Source organism: Phyllobates terribilis, unplaced genomic scaffold (genome assembly GCF_046119375.1).
Source record: "Phyllobates terribilis strain yellow unplaced genomic scaffold, ASM4611937v1 Scaffold_12__6_contigs__length_324123572, whole genome shotgun sequence".
Classification (NCBI taxonomy): Eukaryota; Metazoa; Chordata; class Amphibia; order Anura; family Dendrobatidae; genus Phyllobates; species Phyllobates terribilis.
This window is the reverse complement of record NW_027362772.1, coordinates 79,306,722-79,329,517: the sequence shown is the minus strand read 5'-3', so window position 1 is coordinate 79,329,517 and position 22,796 is coordinate 79,306,722. Positions and strand designations below refer to the sequence as shown.

General features: G+C 45.8%; 2 protein-coding genes across 2 annotated transcripts; both read right to left on the bottom strand.

The window, feature by feature from the left end:
* Window positions 1-392: 392 nt before the first annotated feature.
* Window positions 393-3,237, bottom strand: LOC141173101 (ferritin light chain, oocyte isoform-like). The gene is made up of 4 exons (XM_073657744.1): window positions 2,966-3,237; window positions 2,300-2,446; window positions 1,736-1,861; window positions 393-593 (listed from the first exon to the last, which is right to left on the bottom strand). The coding sequence occupies exons 1-4, from the start codon at window positions 3,065-3,067 to the stop codon at window positions 408-410; spliced, it is 561 nt and encodes a 186-aa protein (XP_073513845.1). The 5' UTR covers window positions 3,068-3,237; the 3' UTR covers window positions 393-407.
* Window positions 3,238-9,230: 5,993 nt separating this feature from the next.
* On the bottom strand, window positions 9,231-11,944 carry LOC141173100 (ferritin light chain, oocyte isoform-like). The gene is made up of 4 exons (XM_073657743.1): window positions 11,667-11,944; window positions 11,003-11,149; window positions 10,658-10,783; window positions 9,231-9,497 (listed from the first exon to the last, which is right to left on the bottom strand). The coding sequence occupies exons 1-4, from the start codon at window positions 11,766-11,768 to the stop codon at window positions 9,348-9,350; spliced, it is 525 nt and encodes a 174-aa protein (XP_073513844.1). The 5' UTR covers window positions 11,769-11,944; the 3' UTR covers window positions 9,231-9,347.
* Window positions 11,945-22,796: the final 10,852 nt, after the last annotated feature.

Sequence of the window (22,796 nt, the reverse complement as noted above, 5' to 3'; positions counted from 1 at the left end):
TGTCTGGTCTAAACTGCAAGTCTGACTACAGACTTATTTTAGACTTGATAACCCTTTAAAATTAACCTGTTACCTCATGCAAAAGTTGTACCACGAAGCTCATTACATACGAGAGTAAAGTTCTTAAGCTTCTCCTGACCACTGTACACCTGCATCCATCTGCCATCTCCGATTAAAGAAATCTGTCTCCACCACCAAGAACCATACTAAAATAAAGTTTCTTCCGGAATCTCTTTATGAAGTTCTTTTCTCAACACAACACCCAGACATGCCAACATGGTTTCATCCATGCATTATACCTCATGTTTTATTTAAGAAGTGACTTTTACACACCTCACAAGAAATATTTGATGCACATTTATTTCTGACTTAGTGGGAGGGAGGGTTGAGGGCTTTGCTCTATCACACTACAGTTCTTGTACATGATCGGCACAGATCGGACATTCGTCATCCAAGGTCAGCTTGTCAAACAGATATTCTCCCATGCCAACTTCTGCCACCTTCACGCGTTTCAGGTTAGTAATGTGATCTCCCAGTTTCTTCATCAGCTCCACTTCCTTCTCCAGATATTCATCCTCCAGGAAGTCACACATCTGTGTGGGGGGGGAGGGATAGGAGACATTTTAGTACATTACATAGTGAAATTACTGGTAACAGCTATTGTAAAAGTTGTCCCAAACGAAGTCTGACATTTGGGCAGCTTCTCTGACCCACAACATCTTCCAATTTGTTGAACTGCAAGGCAACAAAGTCTGAACCGAGAAAGGGTCTAAAAGGTTTAAGAAGAGAACCACTCCAGTAGTAAGAAGTCCTGCCTTGTGCAGTAGAGAGGATGAGGCAGCTCGATAATTGGAAATGGTTATTGAGAATTTAGGGACAAATTGTAGACCCTGAGGAAGCACAAGATGGTGGAACAGCAATAAAGCTTCACTCACAGCAGGCCTATTGCCATAGGTTTGCCAAGTATAATCATGTGGCAATTGGCCATCGTGATGGACAGTGTTCTAGCTCTACTCTAAGGGAGTAGCCTTGGAAAAATGTACAAGTAATGGGTTAACAGTGGTGAGTGCAGACTGGATAGTAGGGTCAGAAGACCTTGCATGAAGTCTGCAGAGTCAAATTTTTCTTCAAGGCCATTTTGCAACCCCTACACTCTAGATAATGGTAATTTTTTGGTGGAGCACTACCTCTATCTTACAATAGGTATGGGTCAATTTTGACTCACAGAACCTTCCTAAGTGTTTGGGCCCAGGTAGTCATAGATCAGGCAAACAGGTCTGATGGCTGCTCATGGGAGAGTCACGGCAGGCAGCACAGCGGACCTAGATACAAGGTGGAGGAGTCAAAGCAGCTGCTTTTCTTTTTGCAATAAAGAACCTAAATGGGGTCATTCCAAAAGGTATATGGAGATATGTTGACACGTGAACATCCTTCCGGAAATATGAAAAAAAAAAAAAACACACACATTGTAAGAACTGTTTCTTAGAGGCATAAAGACAACACACCAGTTTGCCAACTCCATCCTCCTCATTAATAGAGTTTGACAGGCACCACTATAAGGTGTAGGAACACACCCTACTAAAGAGACGTGCGTGATATGATAGTCAGGTTAGTCATATTTCCAGGAACAGCACAATATGAAGGTCTCAAGATCCAGAAACTGTTCTTTCATGAAGAATATTTACTGAAATGAACATGTATTAGATATATTAGATATGCTATAGGAGTCACTTACATGTGGATCTGCGTGGTCTGTAGCAACCTTGTGGAGGTCCAGTAGAGCCTGATTTATGCCCTTTTCAAGTTTCAGGGCATACTCCATAGCATTGGTGCCATTCCTCCATTCATCAGCCTCTGGTTTCTACAGAAAAAACACAAGATATTCCTTTAAGGGCAGAACTTCTAGCCATGGATAACAAAACAAAGTATTATATTAGCTCCATGTTAAATAATTATGCCAAGTTTGTCCTATATAGAATAAATGTTCCCCAACTCCAGTCCTCAAGAGCCACCAACAAATCATGTTTTCAGGATTTCATTAGTATTGCACAGGTAATAATTCCACCTGGGGAATACTAAGGATATCCTGAAAACATGACCTGTTGGTGGCTCTTGAGGACTGGAATTAGGGAACATTTATTCTATATAGCACAAGCTTGGCATAATTATTTAACATGGAGCTAATATAATACTTGGAAGACTAAATATCTGCTGGGAGTTTGTTTTTTTTGTTTTTTTTTTTTTTTAAAAATACTGTAGAGACGTTATTCCATAAGGTCTACAAGTCTCACATGCTCACCTTGATATCCTGAAGAACAATCCGTCCTCCACGTTTGTTCTGGAACTTCAGAAACTTCTCAGCCTGTTCTCGCTTTTCTTCAGACTGCTCACGGAAGAACTTGGAGAACTTGGCCAATGCCACATCATCCCGGTCAAAGAAGAATCCCTACAAGAAAATAAAATCCTATTGAGAGCCATGTTGGATAACTTGACATGAGGAACCAAACTGTGGACACCATGCATTACAGATACTTTCTTGCAACTAGTTTTAAGGGAATGGGATTTCTAGCTACAATACAGGTGCACAAAGTTAATTGAACAGACATGTGATGGGTATATGGTCAGCAAAAAGAAGAATTTGAGATCAATATTGTTCAAAACTGGTCAGTAATGCAGATAAGACTAACTATCGCTCTCTGAAATTTTAGGAAAGAGTTATGAGAACTGGTCAAGACTACACATTTCCATCTGTATTATTTTACAAAGAAAACTTTTAGAAACTTTTTAAACTTGATTCTGTACCTATAATCAGAGGATCACTTAGTAGGGAATTACATTAATCATGCATGAAAGTTTGAATCTAGAGACACTAGATATTAGGAATTACAAGCCCCGGCACGCTTTGACTTGTGGTTCTACAACAGCTCAGGGAAGACAGGTTTCTGACCACTGCGCTCATACTCACTATGGACTGGTAGGTGTAGGAAGCCTGGAGCACCAGGTTGACGGTGCGGTTGACTCCAGCCTCACTGTCCTGATGGTAGTTCTGGCGGATCTGGGAGCTCATGATGATGATGATGATGATGATGGTGGTAGTAGTGGCTTCTTTCACAGGGAATAAGATGAAGCTGTGGCAATAAGGAGGAGTACAGTGGATCTAGCACAAAGCATCCCTATTCCGTTCAAACACTGTTGAAGCAAGAAGTAGGAACTCCTAGAACTCTCTGCTCTGAAGCACAAACTGCTGCTCCCTGGCTTTTTATACACTCACTGGGTGGAGTCCTCCAAAACCACAATCCACCCATTTTATTAGCTCACATTGCTCGGATTGGCTTGTAGCTTGGTAAAAGGTCATTAACGAGAATATTCAGCTGACACTCTGGAAAGAGTTAAAAGTTAACCCTCTGCGATCAGAGCTCCGTGACAATAAATTGCGATAGATTATTGCGCTCATGTGATCGACACTTTTCTACATAATCAAATTTTTTCGGTCACTTCTAGAATATCTTGCATGTAAAAACTTTGGGGCAGATTTGTAAAAAGTTTCAATCTTATTGCAAATTTTATTTTCTTTAACCCCTTCATGACGCGGCCAATTTCCATTTTCGTTTTTTAAATCCCCTTCTTCGCAGAGCCGTAACTTTTTTATTTTTTTGTCCACATAGACATATGAGGGCTTGTGTTTTTGTGGGACGAGTTGTACTTTTAAGTGACAGCAGTCAATTTACCACATAGTATCTTGAAAAACAGGAAACAAAAATTCCAAGTGCGGTGAAATTGCAAAAAAAAACAACGCAATTCTGACATCGTTTTTTGGGAATTATTTTTACAGTGTACATTGTGTGGTAAAAATGACTTTACAATATGATTCTCACCATCAGTACGATTACAGCGATACCAAACATGTCCAGTTTCTGTATTATTTAGTGGTGAAAAAAAATCTGAAGTTTGAACAAAAAAAAAGTTTTTGTGTTGTGGCTCCATTTTCCGAGACCCGTAACATTTTATTTTTTTTGGTTGATAGAGCTATATGATGGCTTATTTTTTGCAGGGTGAGATGACGTTTTTATTGGTACCATTTTGGGATAGATGCAACGCTTTGATCGCTTGTTACAGCATTTTTTGTGATATTTCAGTGAACAAAAAACCCTAATTTTGTCAGTTTTGAATTTACGGTGTTTAACGATCGGATTAATTATTTTTATATTTTGATAGATTGGACTTTTCTGAACACGGCGATACCAAATATGTGTATTTTTTTGTTATTTTTAATAGAGGAAAAAGAGGAAAAGGCGTGTGATTTGAACTTATGTTTTTATAACTTTTGCATATTTTTTCAAACATTTTTGTTTACTTGTCACTTTACTTGATAGTCCCCTTAGGGCAGTGGTCCCCAACCTTTTTTGCACCAGGGACCGGCTTGAAGCAAGATCATTTTTCCATGGCCCAGCAAGGAGGGGGTGGGGTGGGCGGGGCTTTGGTCATATGGGGGCGGGGTAATGGAGGGATTTGGAGTTTAGTGCATACTTATCATATAGTGTAGACCAGGTCCCCGCCAGGAGCTATGCCAGGAGCCGCATCACTGAGGCCCCATCACGCCCTGCAGCAGGACAGGGCAGCTGTCCTGACAGCTGCTGTTCAGCTGCATTTACTTCATCCCAGGGGCGGACACAGACTGTAGTGGGCCCCTGTGCAAGAAATTTTTGGGGGCCCCCCCCGCCCTTCATAAGGCAACAAAGTTATGTAAACATAACCCCCCCATGTGCATCTCTCACCCCCCCATGTGCAGCTCACCCCCGTGCATCTCTCATCCCCCTCCGTGCATCTCTCATCCCCCTCCGTGCATCTCTCATCCACCCCCCGTGCATCTCTCATCCCCTCCGTGCATCTCTCATCCCCTCCGTGCATCTCTCATCCCCCCCGTGCATCTCTCACCCCCCCGTGCATCTCTCACCCCCCCGTGCATCTCTCACCCCCCGTGCATCTCTCACCCCCCCCGTGCATCTCTCACCCCCCGTGCATCTCTCACCCCCCCATGTGCATCTCTCACCCCCCCATGTGCAGCTCACCCCCGTGCATCTCTCATCCCCCTCCGTGCATCTCTCATCCCCCTCCGTGCATCTCTCATCCACCCCCCGTGCATCTCTCATCCCCTCCGTGCATCTCTCATCCCCCCGTGCATCTCTCACCCCCCCGTGCATCTCTCATCCACCCCCCGTGCATCTCTCATCCCCCCCGTGCATCTCTCACCCCCCCGTGCATCTCTCATCCACCCCCCGTGCATCTCTTATCCCCCCCGTGCATCTCTCACCCCCCCGTGCATCTCTCATCTCTCCCCTCCCTCCCATGTGCATCTCTCATCTCTCCCCTCCCCCCATGTGCATCTCTCATCTCTCCCCTCCCCCCATGTGCATCTCTCATCTCTCCCCTCCCCTCATGTGGATCTCTCATCTCTCCCCTCCCCCATGTGCATCTCTCATCTCTCCCCTCCCCCCCATGTGGATCTCTCATCTCTCCCCTCCCCCATGTGCATCTCTCATCTCTCCCCTCCCCCCATGTGGATCTCTCATCTCTCCCCTCCCCCATGTGCATCTCTCATCTCTCCCCTCCCCCCATGTGCATCTCCCATTCCCCCCACTCCTAGTTAATTGTATTTAAAAAAAAATAAAACTTGTTATACTTACCCCCATGCGATCCCTGCAGAATCCTGGCGCTCGTCCAAATCGCTGACACCAGGTTCTCCTGACTTCCGGCCATGTGACGGCGCCGTCACATGACCGGAAGTCAGGGGAATCATGAAGGTGCTGCCGCAGCAGCGCACCGCTAAGATGTCCCGGACCCGGCGCTTAGCATGCGGCCGGGGGCCCCATGAGGAGAGAGACGCACAAGAGGGGGGCTCCGAGGGGGCTCCTACCGGCCGGGCCCCATACTGGAGTCAGGGCAGTCATGCCCTGATGGCGGCCCTGCTGGAGGCTGGAGGGGCCCCCTCTCCCCGCGGACCGGCTGAAAAACCCCAACGGCCCGGTCCTGGTCCGCGGACCGGCGGTTGGGGACCTCTGCCTTAGGGGACTTGAAGCTGCAATCATCGGATCGCTTGTATACAGTGATGTCACAGCATCGCTGCACATAGCAAAAATCATGGTCACTTTTGAAATCCGGCCTCAGGCTGGGTTTCAAGAGAGTTCTGTAATGATAAGCACGGGGGTCTTCAGCAGACCCCCGGCTGTCATAGCAGCCCATCGGTGACCCCAGATGATGTCACGGGCGCTTTGATAAAGATAAATAAAGTTAAACAGTTACATATTTTTGAAAAATTTCATTACACAGGTTCAGTCTCAGCCCTTCATCCCCGGACTTATGGTTTATTTGGGGTCAGGAAGAAATTTACCCCTCCCCCGATAGAATTATCCTATTACTCACCGGGGAATTTCGCCTTCCTCTGGATCAACACGGATCATAATTAGGATTATTTTTCTTTGTTCTGGTCTTTATTTCATGGGCGTCCATGTAGTGAATGTGGGTTTAGCCACTGAGTCTTATTCTCCAGCACTTGATGGGGTCGTCCGGTCTCATGTAAGGTTCTCCATATGGGTCAGAGGTGAAGCCCTAATGTGCTTTAAATAAAACCCATAGAGGTCTATGGCTCTTCATTGTCCTTTTTTTGTTAGACACGTCCCAAGTGTTAGGATGATCATATTGATCCCTTCTGCAGTAGACAAGTGCTAAATTTCCCTACAGTGCCTCCAAAGAAGAAATAAAGTATTACACATGGACCTCTATTCACTGGGCTGTCCATGAGAGTGTTGGGTCCTCCAGAGCAGGATTTGTTTGTTCTCTCCATCTTGGTTAATAGAAGAGAATACAGAATGGGATCTCCACTGTTACCCTTTTATGGAAATTAGAGGTATTTGGAAACTGAGTTTCTTAAACTAGTGAAAAAACATTAATGGCTATGTAATACAAAGTGAGGGTTTGCTAAAATGTATCAGTGTGGGTGCAACAGTACAGACCATTTAGCTGGTGGAGGATTGCCGATACATGGAGCAGTGGCTGTTCTCAGTTACAGGAACTCAGTTCCCATCCAATTAAATTGGAGCTGAGCTGCAGTACCCAGGAATGACCACTACACGATATATGGAACTGTGGTTTCCGGATTTTAAACTGCTTTTCCAGCCACCACACGAGGTGCAAACAGCTTATTGATGGGGAATTGTCAGGCCAATGTATAAACCCTGGACAACCCCCCTTTAAAAACATGCATAAGGCAGCACATGGAGCCTAAACTGCATATACACATACAACTGAAGGGAGATTCTGGAAGAGGCTGTATGGAGTGCAAACCTCAAGTTCTAAACTCAGAGCATCTAATGTTCAAATGATATCACTAGGGGGTGAGCGGACCAATGGAAGTTTGGGTTCTTGTACCCGACCGAACTTTAGACTAAAGTCCGGTTTGGGTACCAGAACCCCATTGAAATTTATGGGGGACTTAAACTTGGGAACTGGAAAATATTCTCTCCTCCTGTAACTCTGAACATTAAAACAGACTCCAGGGAGAAATCAGTGTTTGGAGTTTAGCACTGGACAGGTACAAATTTTTAAGTTTGTGTCCGCTCACCACATCTTATTCTGAGTATATAAGAGGGTAAGAAGGAAGGGAAGGGGAAGGGGGGGGGGGGTGGAACCAAACCCCACCAGCGTGTTCCTGAACTGAAGTGTGGTGTGTCTCTGGTGAAGATCATCAGTACGCCACATTAAGGAGTGCGGGTGGAAAATGGCTCCAATGGTGTGCTAGGTACAGCAAAAAAAAAAAACCCACACACAAGATTCTGGCGTGTGACTTCCTGTAGGCAGCAAGAAGAAATATCCACACCAGAAGAGTGTGGAAGTGGATGCAGATTGTGAGAAGTTCCAGAAGCTGAGGATAGGGCACTAATGTCTGGCAAGCTGCACACAAGATACTGTAGGAAAGGCAGCGACCAATAGAGTGCTGTGTTTGTTAAAGTGTCAGATTACTGCAGAGTGATGGAAGTGCAGCTGAGGAGAGTGCCAGCAGTTGAAAATAAAAAAAAAAAAACAAAAAAAAAAAAACACACCCCACACACACCTCTACCAGGTTTCCCCTCTGATGAACAGCACTACAATCAGTTAAAGTTTACTTAAGGTGGTGGATTTAGTTCTAAGACCTAAGGAAAACCTGGTGATTACCAACTGTCTTTGCCCGCTCTAAACCTACAAGTCTGTGCTGTGAGGATTCTTCTGTGCCGGGAGAGGAAGGAGTTTGACCGCAAATATGGGATTTGCTTACATATAGTCATATACCGATTAGATATGCACAGCCTCGCTCAATGCAAGAAAGGCTCAAAGTATGCAAATCGTATACTTGGGTCATATGACCGCCTGTTCCCGGCACCAGGTAATCCTCAATGCACAGTGTGAGGATTCACAAGTTTGCAGTCAGAGTGACACTAGGCTTGTAGTTTCAGACAAGACAACCCCTTTAAGTAAACATGTTGCCTCATGGAAAGTTGTACCACGAAGCTCATTACCTCCTTGTGAGTATAGTTCTTCGTGTTCTCCTGACCACTGTATGCCTGAAGCCTTCTGCCATCACCAATTAAAGAAACACTCAAATACTTAAAGGAAGGAGGGGGAAGTTCTCAAATCTATATAACAGTGCCTTAAGGCCCAGTCACCGATACGACCTGTCAGGGATCGTTGCTGCGTCTCTATGTGGTCGCTGGTGAGCTGTCAAACAGGCAGGCTCACCAACGATCAGGGGAGCAGCGACATCGTGGAAAGAATCTTTCCACGATGTCCTGGTTACCAGCCTGCTGAAGCAGGAGCAGGCTGGTAACCATGATAAACAGCGGGTTACTAGGGGCACATGCGCACCTAGTAAACGGCTGTTTATCATGGTTACCAGCCTGATCGCTGGTCCCGCTGGTCACACACAGCGATGTGTGCTGACCAGCGGGAGGGCAAAGACCAAAAAATGGTCCCGGACATTTTGCAGCGACCTCACAGCAGGGGCCTGATCGCTGCAAAGTGTCACACATAGTGACATTGCTGGTGAGGTTGCTGTTGTGTCACCAAAACCGTGACTCAGCAGCGATCTCGCTATGTGAGACGGGGGCTTACTCCATCCAAAACAACGACATCCATGAATTAAGTCTCATGTTTCTTCAACAAGTGTCCCATCGAAGAAGTAACTTACACCAGACAAGATAATATTTGCTGCACATTTTTATTTGACTTGTCAGAGCAAATCCCTCACCCCAAAGCCCCCATCCCTCCCTCCGATTGTCACACTACAGCTCTTGTACCTAATCCACACAGATCGGACATTAGTCATCCAAGGTCAGCTTGTCAAACAGATATTCTCCCATGCCAACTTCTGCCGCCTTCACGCGTTTCAGGTTAGTAATGTGATCTCCCAGTTTCTTCATCAGCTCCACTTCCTTCTCCAGATATTCATCCTCCAGGAAGTCACACATCTGTGTGGGGGAAGGGATAAAAGACATTTTAGTACATTGTGAAGTCAATGGTAATGGTCATTATAAAAGTTGTCCCAAACAAATGAAGTCTGACATTTGGGTAGCTTCTCTGAACCACAACATCTTCCAATCTGTTGAACTTCAAGGCAACGGAGGCAAGGTCTAAAGGGTTTAGAGGGGTGGGGAGAACTACTTCAGTAAAGAGGATGAGGCAGCTCTTGACACTCCAGTAACCATTTACAATTAAATTAGGGACAAGGGACAAATTATAGACCCTGCGGAAGCACAAAGTGGTGAGACAGCAATAAAGCTTCACTCACGGCAGACCTGGTGCCCTACATTTGCCAAGTATAATCATGTGGCAATTGGCCATAGAGGTGGACAGTGTCCTAGCTCTACGCTAAGGTGGGGCCCATGCAACCCTAGTTTCCAGGGGAAATGTACAAGTAAGGGGTTAACAGTGGTGATTGCAGAGTGGGTATTAGGTTCAGAAGACTGTACACACAAGGGAGGCCAGCAGAGTCACGTTTCTCTTCTAAGGCCATATTGCAACTCTACACTAAATAATGGCATTTTTTGGGTGGTGCACCACGGGAAGCCACCTCTATCTTACAACAGGGATGGGACAATGTTGGCTCACAGGATCTTCCTGGATGTTTGGGCCCAGGTAGTCACAGATAAGGGAAAGAGGTCTGCTCAGGGGAGAGAGTCATGGCAGGCAGCACAGTTGACCTCGATACAAGGTGGAGGAATCAAGTCCAGGACGGCCTCAGTGTGGGTCAGGCTCCCATCTGTTATAGTGGTGTTTTTTTTTTTTTTTTTTTTTTTTAAATAAAAGTGGCCATTCCAAGAGGTTTATGGAGATCATGCTGGCACGTGAACCTCCTCCAGGAAATGTTAAAGACACCTTGTAAAAACGGTCTTAGAGGCACAAGGACGACACCAGTTTGACAACTCCATCACCCTTGTCAATAAGCACCACCAGAAAGTGCAGGAACACACCCCACTAAAGAGGCATACGTGACATAACAGTCAGGTTAGTCATACATTTCCAGGATCACAATATGGAGGTCACAGAAGATCTATAGTCTGTTCCGTCAAGAAGAATATTTACTAAAATGAACTTGCGGTATTATGCACATTACAGGAAAGTCACTTACATGAGGGTCCACGTGGTCTGTAGCAATCTTGTGAAGGTCCAGCAGAGCCTGATTTACGCTCTTTTCCAGTTTCAGGGCATACTCCATAGCATTGGTGCCATTCCCCCATTCATCCGCCTCTGGTTTCTAAAGTAAAAATGAATACATTTCATTAATGGCAGAACAGCTTCTAGCTGAGGAAGACAACCTAAAGTGTCATATTCCCTCCAGGTTAAATAATTTTGCACTATATAGATCAAGACAGAACCATTTACGGAAGTTAGTAGTGGCGAAGGCTTCATGGAGGATTACATACATGCTGGGGGGTTTAATTTTTTTGGTTAATGGATGCCTAGAAGTTCTCACCTTGATATCCTGAAGAACAATCCGTCCTCCACGTTTGTTCTGGAACTTCAGAAACTTCTCAGCCTGTTCTCGCTTTTCTTCAGACTGCTCACGGAAGAACTTGGAGAACTTGGCCAATGCCACATCATCCCGGTCAAAGAAGAATCCCTACAAGAAAATAAAATCCTATTGAGAGCCATGTTGGAAAACCTGACATGAGGAACCAAACTGGAGACCATGCATTGCAGACACTTTCTGCAACAAGTTGCAAGTGAATGGAACTTCCATCCACAATAAAAAGGTGCACAAATTAACTTAATGAACTTGATGGATGCATGAGCATTATTACCAGAAGAAAAAATAAATTTATGGGAGGTCAATATTGCTGAAGACTAGTTAGCAATGCAGATAGGACTAACAAGACCTCTCAGAACTACTGAGCGAGAAGATACATTTCCATCTGTAGTGTGTCACAAAAAGTAAAAAAGTTTTCAAAACTTTTTAAACTTAGTTCTGTACCTATGATCAGAGGGTCACTAAACACTAGGGAATTACATTAGTCATGCATGGAAGTTGGAATCTAGAGACACTAGATATTAGAAATTACAAGCCCCGGCATGCTTTGACTTGTGGTTCTACAACAGCTCAGGGAAGACAGGTTTCTGACCACTGCGCTCATACTCACTATGGACTGGTAGGTGTAGGAAGCCTGGAGCACCAGGTTGACGGTGCGGTTGACTCCAGCCTCACTGTCCTGATGGTAGTTCTGGCGGATCTGGGAGCTCATGATGACGATGGTGGTAGTAGCTTCTTTTGCCGGGAATAAGATGAAGTTCTGGAAAGAAGGCAGAGTACGGTAGATCTAGCACAAAGAATTCCTATTCCGTTCAAACACTGTTGAAGCAAGAAGTAGGAACTCCTAGAACTCTCTGCTCTAAAGCACAAACTGCTGCTCCCTGGCTTTTTATACACTCACTGGGTGGAGTCCTCCAAAAACACAATCCACCCATTTTATTAGCTCACATTGCTCGGATTGGCTTGTAGTTTGGTAAAAGGTCGTTAAAGAGAATATTCAGCTGACACTCTGGAAAGAGTTAAAAGTTAACCCTCTAAGATGAGAACTCTGTAACGATAGATTATGGCGCTCAAGTGATCACAATGGACACTTTTTCTGTATAATGTAATTCTTTCGCTCACTCCTAGAATATCTTGCATGTAAAAGCCTGGGGGAAGATATGTGATACGTTTCAAACATTCACATTGTAGATATTGTTTTCTTTACGAGCAGAATAAAGGAAAAAGACAAAGAAAAGCTGCCTTGTGATTGGTTACGGTGGGCAAAAAAAAAAAAGTTTATTTCTTTTTTTATTAAAGAAAAGTTCAACATTTAATGGAGACGTTCACAAGGAAAAGTAAAAAAAATGCAAAAATATAAGTTGATTCAAAAATAATCTCTGTTGATCAGCCACTATTCAGACTAAATATAAGACCCCATTGGGATCAAAGGTTTGTAATATACTGTATGTATTATAGTATACGCAGAAGATTCAGTGAGTATTGAGTCTATCGCCACCTGGTGGTCATCACTGGAACTGCATTTTATTTTTTTTCCTTTTTATTAAAGGGGTTGTCCAGTGTAAAAAGGTAATAAAAAAGAGTTCCAGTGTAAACAAGTTATCACTTTCGGGATCCTCACCATTCGGCAGATCGGGGAATTTTTATGCCTTTTATCTTTGTTACATTTCCAATGAACGATCTATTCATTTTCAATTGAGCTGCCGTCTCTATTTTTCAGGATCTGGGGCCAGGTAAGGGTTTATTTTTTGCGCATTGAGCTGATGTTTTTATTGATACCATTCTTGTGTAGATACAATGTTTTAATCGCCCCTTATTGCATTTTATTGCGGTGACCAAAAAAACGTAATTCTGGCGTTTTGATTTTTTTCTCCTTACGCTGTTTACCGATCGGATTAATTCTTTTTATATATTCATAGATCGGGCGATTTTGAACCAAATAGGTGCTGTTTTGATTTTTTTAAAATTGTTTTATTTTGAATGAGCTGAAAGTGGTCGGTCTCCTCGGCAACGAGCTGTAAACAAAAGAAAAGTTTTAATATCTCAAGAACGGCTGTAAATTTTAACATGCAGTAAATTGCAAAAGTGATTGTTTTCACAAGCCCTATCTGATAATATCCTATATAAAGATGGGAAAAAATAATACACTGTGTAGCTAATGCAGGACCTCAGGGGTGGAGCATGACAAAGGTATCCTCCTTGTGTCATGTTCCTCCCACTCAGGTCCTGTACTTGCGTATTAGATTTTCCAGGAGTGTTTCTTTAAGAACAGTTCACATTGGTGCATTTTTGGGTTTGTTCCAACAGAACAAGGGTCACCCGACTCTGCTGTCTGAAACTGAAGCGGATTAGAGATTAACTTTCAAATGGAAAAGTAATGTCCGCTCCCATATTTATTATCATTGCACCGCAGGCGGCCTTGAAGCATTGATCTCCGGTTAATCTTTACTCTTTGCTCATTTTCGTTGTTTTCATGTAACCATTCCAAGATCTACTTGTCAGATACATTAGCAAATGTGTTTAGCAATATATTGCTGCAAGGCATGGGAATAAGATCTGGTGATGGCGGCTTATCAGGCTGGGAGGGTTACTGCTTTGCAGGTGTTACATTGACAGGACTGTGCAAAAGTTTGCAGCAGGTATGGTGGAAAAAATGCAGCAGAAGAATGAAAAAAAAAAGTGTTAATAGCTTTTTTTTTTATCAATTAACCAAATGCAAATTAAAAGAATTAAAGATAAATCTATATCACATCAATCTTTGGTGACTGTCCTTTGTCTTCAAAACAGCATCAATTGTTCTTGGGACTTGTGCACAGCTTATAAAGGATCTCAGCAGTGAGGTCGTTCCAAACATCTTGGAGAACTAACTACAGATCTTCTGTAGATGTCGCTTGTGCAAATCCTCCTCTCTTCATGTGATCCCAGACAGACTGGATGATGTGAGATCAGGGCTCTGTGGGGGCCGGATCAACACTTCCAGGACTCCTAGTTCTTCCTTACGCTGTAAATAGTTCTTAATGACATTGACTAGATGTTTGGGCAGCTGCAGAATACAGTTGGAGCCAATCAGATGCCTCCCTGATGGTATTACACGATGGATAAATATCTGCCTGTTTTTTTCCCAGCATTGAGGACCCCATTAATCCTGAACAAATCCCCAACTCCATTTTCTGAAATGCAGCCCCTAAACTTGCAGAACACTCCACTATGCTTCACTATTTGCCTACCGCTCTTCAAGATTTCAGTGACAAACTGCCAAATATCTCACATTGTGTCTCATCGGTCCAGAGCACCTGCTGCCATTTTTCTGCACCCCAGTTCCTATGTTGAGTCACTTGACCTTGTTTCTATATGTACGGGTTTTGGGCACAATTTTTCCGTGAAGACCACTTCTGGTAAGACTCCTCTGAACAGTAGTTGGGTTGATGCCGGGTCTGAGTTGATGGCACTGCTGGACATCTTCAAAAGGAAGTAAGCAAGCATGATGTGTCTCATCTGCTCATCTGCTGCACTAAGTTTCCTTGGCTGACCACTGCTTCTATAGTTCTTAACTTTGCCCATTTCTTGAGGTCCTCAATGCTGAGAAATTCAGGGAGATACTTATCCATCATGTAATACCATCACGAGGGCGTCTGATTGGCTCCAAATCTATTCTTCAGCAGGACAATGATCCCAAACATCCAGCCAATGTCATTAAGATCTATCTTCAGTGTAAAGAAGAACGAAGAATCCTGAAAGTGATGATCCGGCCCGACAGAGCCCTGATCTCACATCATCCCGTCTGTCTGGGATCACATGAAGAGACAGAAAGATTTGTACAATTGACATCCACAGAAGATCTGGGGTTAGTTCTCCAAGATGTTTGGGACAACCTTCCTGCCGAGTTTCTTCAAAAACTGTGTGTGGAGTCTTTATTCTCTTTTTTCTCCTAGCCCCCTATTTCTGTTCTGTTCATTCTAAAACACAAACACAATGACCTTTTCCCACACATACAATTGTTTTACGACGCAGTGATGCTGATGATGGATTTCCTTCCTTCGCCCTGTGTGCACCGTGACTGGGCACAACTTATCTTACAATGACACAGCAAAACATACAGTAAAGTTATCTTTACATATAAATCTCACTCAAACCTGCCTATTTTGGAGTTAGCTGTTGGGGGGAATATGGACTAGGCTGTTGGTTTCCAACATGCCTGATCCTTTACTGTCCCTTGGGGAAATAAGCCATTTAGTGTCTTGCAGCGGCTTTTTCCTTTCTCTGCATTAATTGCATGCTGAGCCATTACATGAGCCATTAATGTAACAAGACACGCACTACAAGAGATAATCAAGATAATATACATGGCGGATGGTCATGTAGAGAAAAACACGGGATCTGTTCTTTCTCCTCTGTGGAAATGTTATGATTCCCCGAAACGCGTTAGTATAGAATATTGTGTAATATTTCATTTATGTCTGCGATTGTGAGTGATAATCTCTGAGATCAGGTGAAACTTAGACCTTATAGTGCATCTTAAGAGCTGCTTGAAATGGGGGAATAATAAACCTACCTGTCCCCGTCCCAACATCTAGACTATTACCCTATAATTTCTTATAATGGGTTATTGTCCTTTTCCAATTCTTTCAAATAATCACGGAACTTTTACAACTTCATATAAGGAGGCACGCAGTAATTTAGTGATTATAATACCCAGGGATGATGGTCATGGAGATAACAACAAGGAATCTGCTCTGTTCTTTCTCCTCTGTGATAAAGGATTAGTTTTATTATAGGACTTTCTGCTGAGTCACTTTTACAAGGTTTCTGCTGAGTCACAGAGCGTACAATACACATACAGTAGGTCACGTGAACTCTGGTCACATCTCAGATGCTCCCGGCACCATCTCTTCTGAGAAAGGCAAAAAAATCTGAATCTCGCACCTCTGTCCAAATTCTTAAATAATAGGATCATGTGTTCTTTGCTGCCAGGATTTATCTATAACCTCCTCATACCTTCGAAATAGTGATGCCATGAATGGCATATTTACAACCCATCCAGTCCATGTTTCACAGGACAACTGTCCTTGCACAAGGCTGCGCAGACTCTACATAGTTAATGCTTTTAGGTTCTGTTCACACCACATTCAGAGTATTCATCAGAAGATAATTTATTGTATTCGTTCAATGGCAAACTTTTTTTTTTCTGCTTTCCTATACAATCTGTCAGCGCAGGAAAAAATTGTGCCACGCGGTATGCATTAAAAAAAAAACTTTTAACATAGGAACCTGGTTTCCAACAATCAGGGGGCCATAGCTAAATGGTTGCTCCTTTACACCAGAGGTCATAACTGAGATTATGTATTATTTATATAGCGCCATCATATGTCTTTGGAGTGTGGGAGGAAACCGGAGAACCCGGAGGAAACCCACACAAACATGGGGAGAACATAAAAACTCCTTGCAGATGTTGTCCTTGGTGGGAGTTGAACCCAGGACCCCAGTGTTGAAAAGCAACAGTGCTAACCACTGAGCCACCATGATGGCTATGGTTACTTCTCCACACCAGGTGGCCATGCCTAACATGGTTACCCCTCCACAACAGGGGGGTCATATCTGAGATGGTTGCTTCTCCACACCAGGGGGCTATACCTGAGATGGTTACCCCTCCACACCAGGGGGTCATATCTGAGATGGTTACCCCTCCACACCATCGGGGTCATACCTGTGATGGTTACCCCTCCACACCAGGGGGTCATATCTGAGATGGTTTCCTTCCACACTATGGTGTCATATCTGAGAGGGTTCCCCCTCTACACTAGGGGGTCATACCTGAGATGACCCCCTCTACACCAGGGGGCCATACCTGAAATAGTTATCCTTCCACACCAGGTAAGAATAACTGAGATGGTCAATGCTTCACACCGGGGGGATCATACCTGCAATGGTTACCACTCTACACCAGGGGGTTAAACCTGAGATGGTTACCCTCCACATTAGGAACTCATACCTGAGATGGTTACCCCTCCACATGAGGAGGCCATACCTGACATGGTTACTCCTCCACATCAGGGGATCATACCTGTAATAGTTACCACTCTACCCCATGGGGTTAAACCTGAGATAGTTACCCTCCACATTAGGAACTCATACGTGAGATTGTTACCCTTCCACACCAGGGGAACATACCTGAGATGGTCAACCTTCCACACCAGGGGGCCATACCAGAGGTAGCAAACCCCCCCTCCCCCACACACACACACACTAGGAACCTATACGTGAGATGGTTACCCTTCCACACCAGGGGAGCATAACTGAGATGGTTACCCCTCTGCACCAGGAACCCATACCTGAGATGGTTACCACTCTACACTATAGGGTCATACCTGAGATGGTTACCACTCTACACCATGGGGTCATACCTGAGATGGTATGTGCGCGCGTTGTACTTTTGATGCATTTTTTCCACACATTTTTGTTGCGGAATAAAACGTAGATTTTTACAGTAGCAAAAAAATCTGTTGCAAACACTGAACGTGTACACATACCCTAATTGTTCATTTATTAATATTTAAGTTGAGCTTTGGCTTTGAAGCATTAATAGATGGAAAACATATCATGACCAGAAATAGTGATATTCCTCATGTAATAGCATATGCTCCTGGATGGAATATAGTGCCAGAGCCGCGGCTTTATGAGAGATTTCGCTGGTGAATGCTCCAGATATTAAAAAAAAAGGGAGCATGGACCGCACCTCCAAAAAATCATACATTTGATCTAATGCCTCTCGGCAAAAATATATAAAACTGAACATGAGGTTCTTAGTTTAACATTCAAATCAGACTGTATGAAGCCCACTGCCACGTCACGGCAAACCTCATAGTGGGTCCTAATATTTCCTGCCTGAACGGGAGCGGAGTCGTGCGCCCAGGAGTGGATTAAGAGTAGCAAGGGCCCCGGGCAGTTTAGAAGGCGCGGCCCCCCCCCCCCACACACACACACACCTGATGTATCACGTCACATGATCCCCTGTGATAGATCATGTGATAGTTCACGAGAAATTAATTTGGCACAATATTAATATATTAATTATAATAATTTTTTTTAGGCTGTGTGCCCACTATGCGTTTTTTAAGCGTTTCCGCAGCGGCAATTCCTCTGCAAAAAACGCTTGGTAGAAGGCCTGCCATGTTCCCCAATGATAATCCGCATGTGCTTTGCCTCCACACCCGGGTACCATAGTACCTGTAAAAAAAAGAACAAAATAAAAAATAAATATTATGCTTACCTTCTGATGGCCTTTATCCGATGCGTCCTGGCTTGCCAGCAGCTCGCGGTAGACTAAAGGACCTGTGGTGACGTCATTTAGTCATGTGACGGGTCACGAGACCGCTGACGTCGGCAGGCCATCAGAAGGTAAGTATAATATTTATTTTTTATTTTTTACCATTCTTTTACGGTCACACTATATAAATCCATGCTGGTTGAATGGAATTTTTTATATAGTGTGACCAAGTTGTCAAGCACTTTCCAAGTGATGCTAAAATCGCTTGGAAAGCGCTTGTCAACCCGCATGCGGAAATGCATGTGAAGAACGCTTCACATCCGCTTGTCCCTGGCACAAAAAACGCATGTAAAATCCGCATGTACAATCCGCATGTACAATCCGCATGCGTTTTTTGTGCCAGGGAGATGCAGAAACGCTCAAAAACAATCCGGAGCATTTCTGCATCTTGGGCACATAGCCTTAAATTAATTGTATGACTTAATATTGAGCACACGTAGCCATCTATACACAGCAGGAGGCCGCATGTAGCCATCTATACCCAGCAGGGGGCCGCATGTAGCCATCTATACACAGCAGGAGGCCGCACGGTGCCATCTGTACACAGCAGGAGGCCGCACGTAGCCATCTATACACAGCAGGAGGCCGCATGTAGCCATCTATACCCAGCAGGAGGCCGCACGTAGCCATCTATACACAGCGGGAGGCCGCACGTAGCCATCTATACACAGCAGGGGGCCGCATGTAGCCATCTATACACAGCAGGAGGCCGCACGGTGCCATCTATACACAGCGGGAGGCGGCACGTAGCCATCTATACACAGCAGGAGGCCGCACATAGCCATCTATACACAGCGGGAGGCTGCACGTAGCCATCCATACACAACGGGAGGCCGCACGGTGCCATCTATACACAGCAGGAGGCCACACGTAGCCATCTATACACAGCGGGAGGCCGCACGTAGCCATCAATACACAGCAGGAGGCCGCACAGCGCCATCTATACACAGCGGGAGGCCGCACGGCGCCATCTATACACAGCAGGAGGCCGCACGTAGCCATCAATACACACCAGGAGGCCGCACGGCACCATCTATACACAGCAGGATGCAGCACAGTGCCATCTATACACAGCGGGAGGCCGCACGTAGCCATCTATATGCAGCAGGAGGTCGCACGGTGCCATCTATACACAGCAGGGGGCCGCACATAGCCATCTATACACAGCAGGAGGCCGCACGTAGCCATCTATACCGAGCAGGAGGCCGCACGTAGCCATCTATACACAGCGGGAGGCCGCACGTAGCCATCTATACACAGCAGGGGGCCGCATGTAGCCATCTATACACAGCAGGAGGCCGCACGGTGCCATCTATACACAGCAGGGGGCCGCACGTAGCCATTTATACACAGCAGGAGGCCGCACGTGGCCATCTATACACAGCAGGAGGCCGCATGTAGCCATCTATACACAGCAGGAGGCCGCACGTAGCAATCTATGCACAGCAGGAGGCCGCACGGTGCCATCTATACACAGCAGGAGGTGGCACGTAGCCATCTATACACAGCGGGAGGCGGCACGTAGCCATCTATACACAGCAGGAGGCCGCATGTAGCCATCTATACACAGCAGGGGGCCGCATGTAGCCATCGATACCCAGTAAGGGGCTGCATGTAGCCATCTATACACAGCAGGAGGCCGCACGGTGCCATCCATGCACAACAGTGGGCCGCACGTAGCCATCTATACACAGCAGGAGGCCGCATGTAGCCATCTATACCCAGCAGGAGGCCGCACGTAGCCATCTATACACAGCGGGAGGCCGCACGTAGCCATCTATACACAGCAGGGGGCCACATGTAGCCATCTATACACAGCAGAAGGCCACACGGTGCCATCTATAAACAGCGGGAGGCCGCACGTAGCCATCTATACACAGCAGGAGGCGGCACGTAGCCATCTATACACAGCGGGAGGCGGCACGCAGCCATCCATACACAGCAGGAGGCCGCACAGTGCCATCTATACACAGCAGGAGGCTGCACATAGCCATCAATACACAGCGGGAGGCCGCACGGTGCCATCTATACATAGCAGGAGGCCACACGTAGCCATCTATACACAGCAGGAGGCTGCACGTAGCCATCTATACACAGCGGGAGGCCGCACGGTGCCATCTATACACAGCAGGAGGCCGCATGGCGCCATCTATACTCAGCGGGAGGCCGCACGGCGCCATCTATACACAGCAGGAGGCCGCATGTAGCCATCAATACACAGCAGGAGGCCACATGGCACCATCTATACACAGCAGGATGCAGCACGGTGCCATCTATACACAGCGGGAGGCCGCACGTAGCCATCTATACAGAGCAGGAGGCCGCATGTAGCCATCTATACCCAGCAGGAGGCCGCACGTAGCCATCTGTACACAGCGGGAGGCCGCACGTAGCCATCTATACACAGCAGGGGGCCGCATGTAGCCATCTATACCCAGCAGGAGGCCGCACAGTGCCATCTATACACAGCAGGGGGCCGCACGTAGCCATCTATACACAGCAGGAGGCCGCATGTGGCCATCTATACACAGCAGGAGGCCGCATGTAGCCATCTATACACAGCAGAGGGGCCGCATTTAGCCATCTATGCACAGCAGGAGGCCTCACGGCACCATCTATACACAGCGGGAGGCCGCACGTAGCCATCTATACACAGCAGGAGGTGGCACATAGCCATCTATACACAGCGGGAGGCGGCACGTAGCCATCTATACACAGCAGGAGGCCGCACGGTGCCATCTATACACAGCAGGAGGCTGCACGTAGCCATCTATACACAGCGGGAGGCCGCACGGTGCCATCTATACACAGCAGGAGGCCACACGCAGCCATCTATACACAGCGGGAGGCCGCACGTAGCCATCTATACACAGCAGGAGGCCGCACGGCGCCATCTATACACAGCGGGAGGCCGCATGGCGCCATCTATACACAGCAGGAGGCCGCACGTAGCCATCTATACACAGCAGGAGGCCGCACGGCGCCATCTATACACAGCAGGATGCAGCACGGTGCCATCTATACACAGCGGGAGGCCGCAAATAGCCATCTATACACAGCAGGAGGCCGCACATAGCCATCTATACACAGCGGGAGGCCGCACGTAGCCGTCTGTACACAGCGGGAGGCCGCACGTAGCCGTCAATACACAGCGGGAGGCCGCACGTACAGTACAGACCAAAAGTTTGGACACACCTTCTCATTTAAAGATTTTTCTGTATTTTCATGACTTTGAAAATTGTACATTCACACTGAAGGCATCAAAACTATGAATTAACACATGTGGAATTATATACTTAACAAAAAAAAGCGTGAAACAACTGAAAATATGTCTTATATTCTAGGTTCTTCAAAGTAGCCACCTTTTGCTTTGATGACTGCTTTGCACACTCTTGGCATTCTCTTGATGAGCTTCAAGAGGTTGTCACCGGAAATGGTTTTCACTTCACAGGTGTGCCCTGTCAGATTTAATAAGTGGGATTTCTTGCCTTATAAATGACGTTGGGACCATCAGTTGTGTTGTGCAGAAGTCTGGTGGATACACAGCTGATTGTCCTACTGAATAGACTGTTAGAATTTGTATTATGGCAAGAAAAAAGCAGCTAAGTAAAGAAAAACGAGTGGCCATCATTACTTTAAGAAATGAAGGTCAGTCAGTCCGAAAAATTGGGCAAACTTTGAAAGTGTCCCCAAGTGCAGTTGCAAAAACCATCAAGCGCTACAAAGAAACTGGCTCACATGAGGACCGCCCCAGGAAAGGAAGACCAAGAGTCACCTCTGCTTCTGAGGATAAGTTTATCCGAGTCACCAGCCTCAGAAATCACAGGTTAACAGCAGCTCAGATTAGAGACCAGGTCAGTGCCACACAGAGTTCTAGCAGCAGACACATCTCTACAACAACTGTTAAGAGGAGACTTTGTGCAGCAGGCCTTCATGGTAAAATAGCTGCTAGGAAACCACTGCTAAGGACAGACAACAAGCAGAAGAGACTTGTTTGGGCTAAAGAACACAAGGAATGGACATTAGACCAGTGGAAATCTGTGCTTTGGTCTGATGAGTCCAAATTTGAGATCTTTGGTTCCAACCACCGTGTGTTTGTGTGACCCAGAAAAGGTGAACGGATGGACTCTACATGCCTGGTTCCCACCGTGAAGCATGGAGGAGGAGGTGTGATGGAGTGGGGGTGCTTTGCTGGTGACACTGTTGGGGACTTATTCAAAATTGAAGGCATACTGAACCAGCATGGCTACCACAGCATCTTGCAGCGGCATGCTATTCCATCCGGTTTGCGTTTAGTTGGACCATCATTTATTTTTCAACAGGACAATGACTCCAAACACACCTCCAGGCTGTGTAAGGGCTATTTGACCAAGAAGGAGAGTGATGGGGTGCTACGCCAGAAGACCTGGCCTCCAC